This window comes from Acanthisitta chloris, unplaced genomic scaffold (assembly GCF_000695815.1).
Source record: "Acanthisitta chloris isolate BGI_N310 unplaced genomic scaffold, ASM69581v1 scaffold35228, whole genome shotgun sequence".
NCBI lineage: Eukaryota > Metazoa > Chordata > Aves > Passeriformes > Acanthisittidae > Acanthisitta > Acanthisitta chloris.
In genome coordinates, this window is record NW_008685975.1 from 26,360 (window position 1) to 27,349 (window position 990).

At 59.9% G+C, this 990-nt stretch overlaps 2 protein-coding genes across 2 annotated transcripts; both read right to left on the reverse strand.

The window, feature by feature from the left end:
• Positions 1-84: 84 nt before the first annotated feature.
• LOC103807231 (heparan sulfate glucosamine 3-O-sulfotransferase 3B1-like) lies at positions 85-284 on the reverse strand (the record flags this gene model as incomplete). Its single annotated transcript, XM_009079952.1, has 1 exon — positions 85-284. A coding segment is annotated over one exon (200 nt), but the record flags the coding sequence as incomplete, so codon positions are not given.
• Positions 285-286: 2 nt separating this feature from the next.
• LOC103807233 (heparan sulfate glucosamine 3-O-sulfotransferase 3B1-like) lies at positions 287-719 on the reverse strand (the record flags this gene model as incomplete). The annotated part of the gene is given in 2 exon segments (XM_009079953.1): positions 287-616; positions 618-719. Coding segments are annotated over 2 exon segments (432 nt in total), but the record flags the coding sequence as incomplete, so codon positions are not given.
• Between the last annotated feature and the right edge of the window lie 271 nt (positions 720-990).

Sequence of the window (990 nt, forward strand, 5' to 3'; positions counted from 1 at the left end):
TGCTCACCGGGCTGCCAGACAGACCGAGAGGGATGAGGATTCTCCTCTCCTCCTCCCTCCTCTTCCTCCCGTCCCATCCCGTACCTGTACCAGGCGAGTCCCCGCTCGTAGTTGCGGTCGAAGAAATGTGGCTCTGCGCCCACGGCTCGCACGTCGGGGTGCACCCGCAGGAACTCCAGCAGCGCCCGCGTTCCCCCTTTCTTCACTCCGATGATGATCGCCTGAGGCAGCCGTTTCGTGCCGGAGCCGTTGAAGAAGCTAGAGATGGGAGTCCCATCCCGTACCTGTACCAGGCGAGTCCCCGCTCGTAGTTGCGGTCGAAGAAATGTGGCTCTGCGCCCACGGCTCGCACGTCGGGGTGCACCCGCAGGAACTCCAGCAGCGCCCGCGTTCCCCCTTTCTTCACTCCGATGATGATCGCCTGAGGCAGCCGTTTCGTGCCGGAGCCGTTGAAGAAGCTAGAGATGGGACTGGAGATGGCTCGTTGTTCCTCCAAACTACTCTCTTCACCCGGCAAGACAGCACGGGGCGGAACGGGAGAACCGCGAGCAGCCAGCCCAGCACAGGAGCCAGCGCACGAATAAAACATATAAAGCCAGAGGAAGAGCATGATGAAAAAGAGCAGCAACCTCCGCCTCAGCGGCGGCAACGCCACGGGGACATCGAGGCAGCGATTCAAGCGCTGCCCCATGTGCCCGCGGCCGCAACGGGATGCATGGCTAAATCTAGCCTGGCTCGGCTCGGTTTTAACCGCAGCTTCATAGGCACCTCGGAAAGCTCAACAAGGCTACATAACCCATCTCTTCCCGGCGCTGTCTCCCGCGGCTGGAAGAGCAAGCAAAAGCAGCAACGACGGGGCGGGATGCAGAGTTAGTGATGGGCAAGGCGCTCAGCCTATTACAGCTATAATCTCCTGCATAATGAAAAGAGGCGTGGAGAAAGTGGAGAGGGAATGAGTTCATTGGTTGATGACGCTCAAAGAGGATCGCA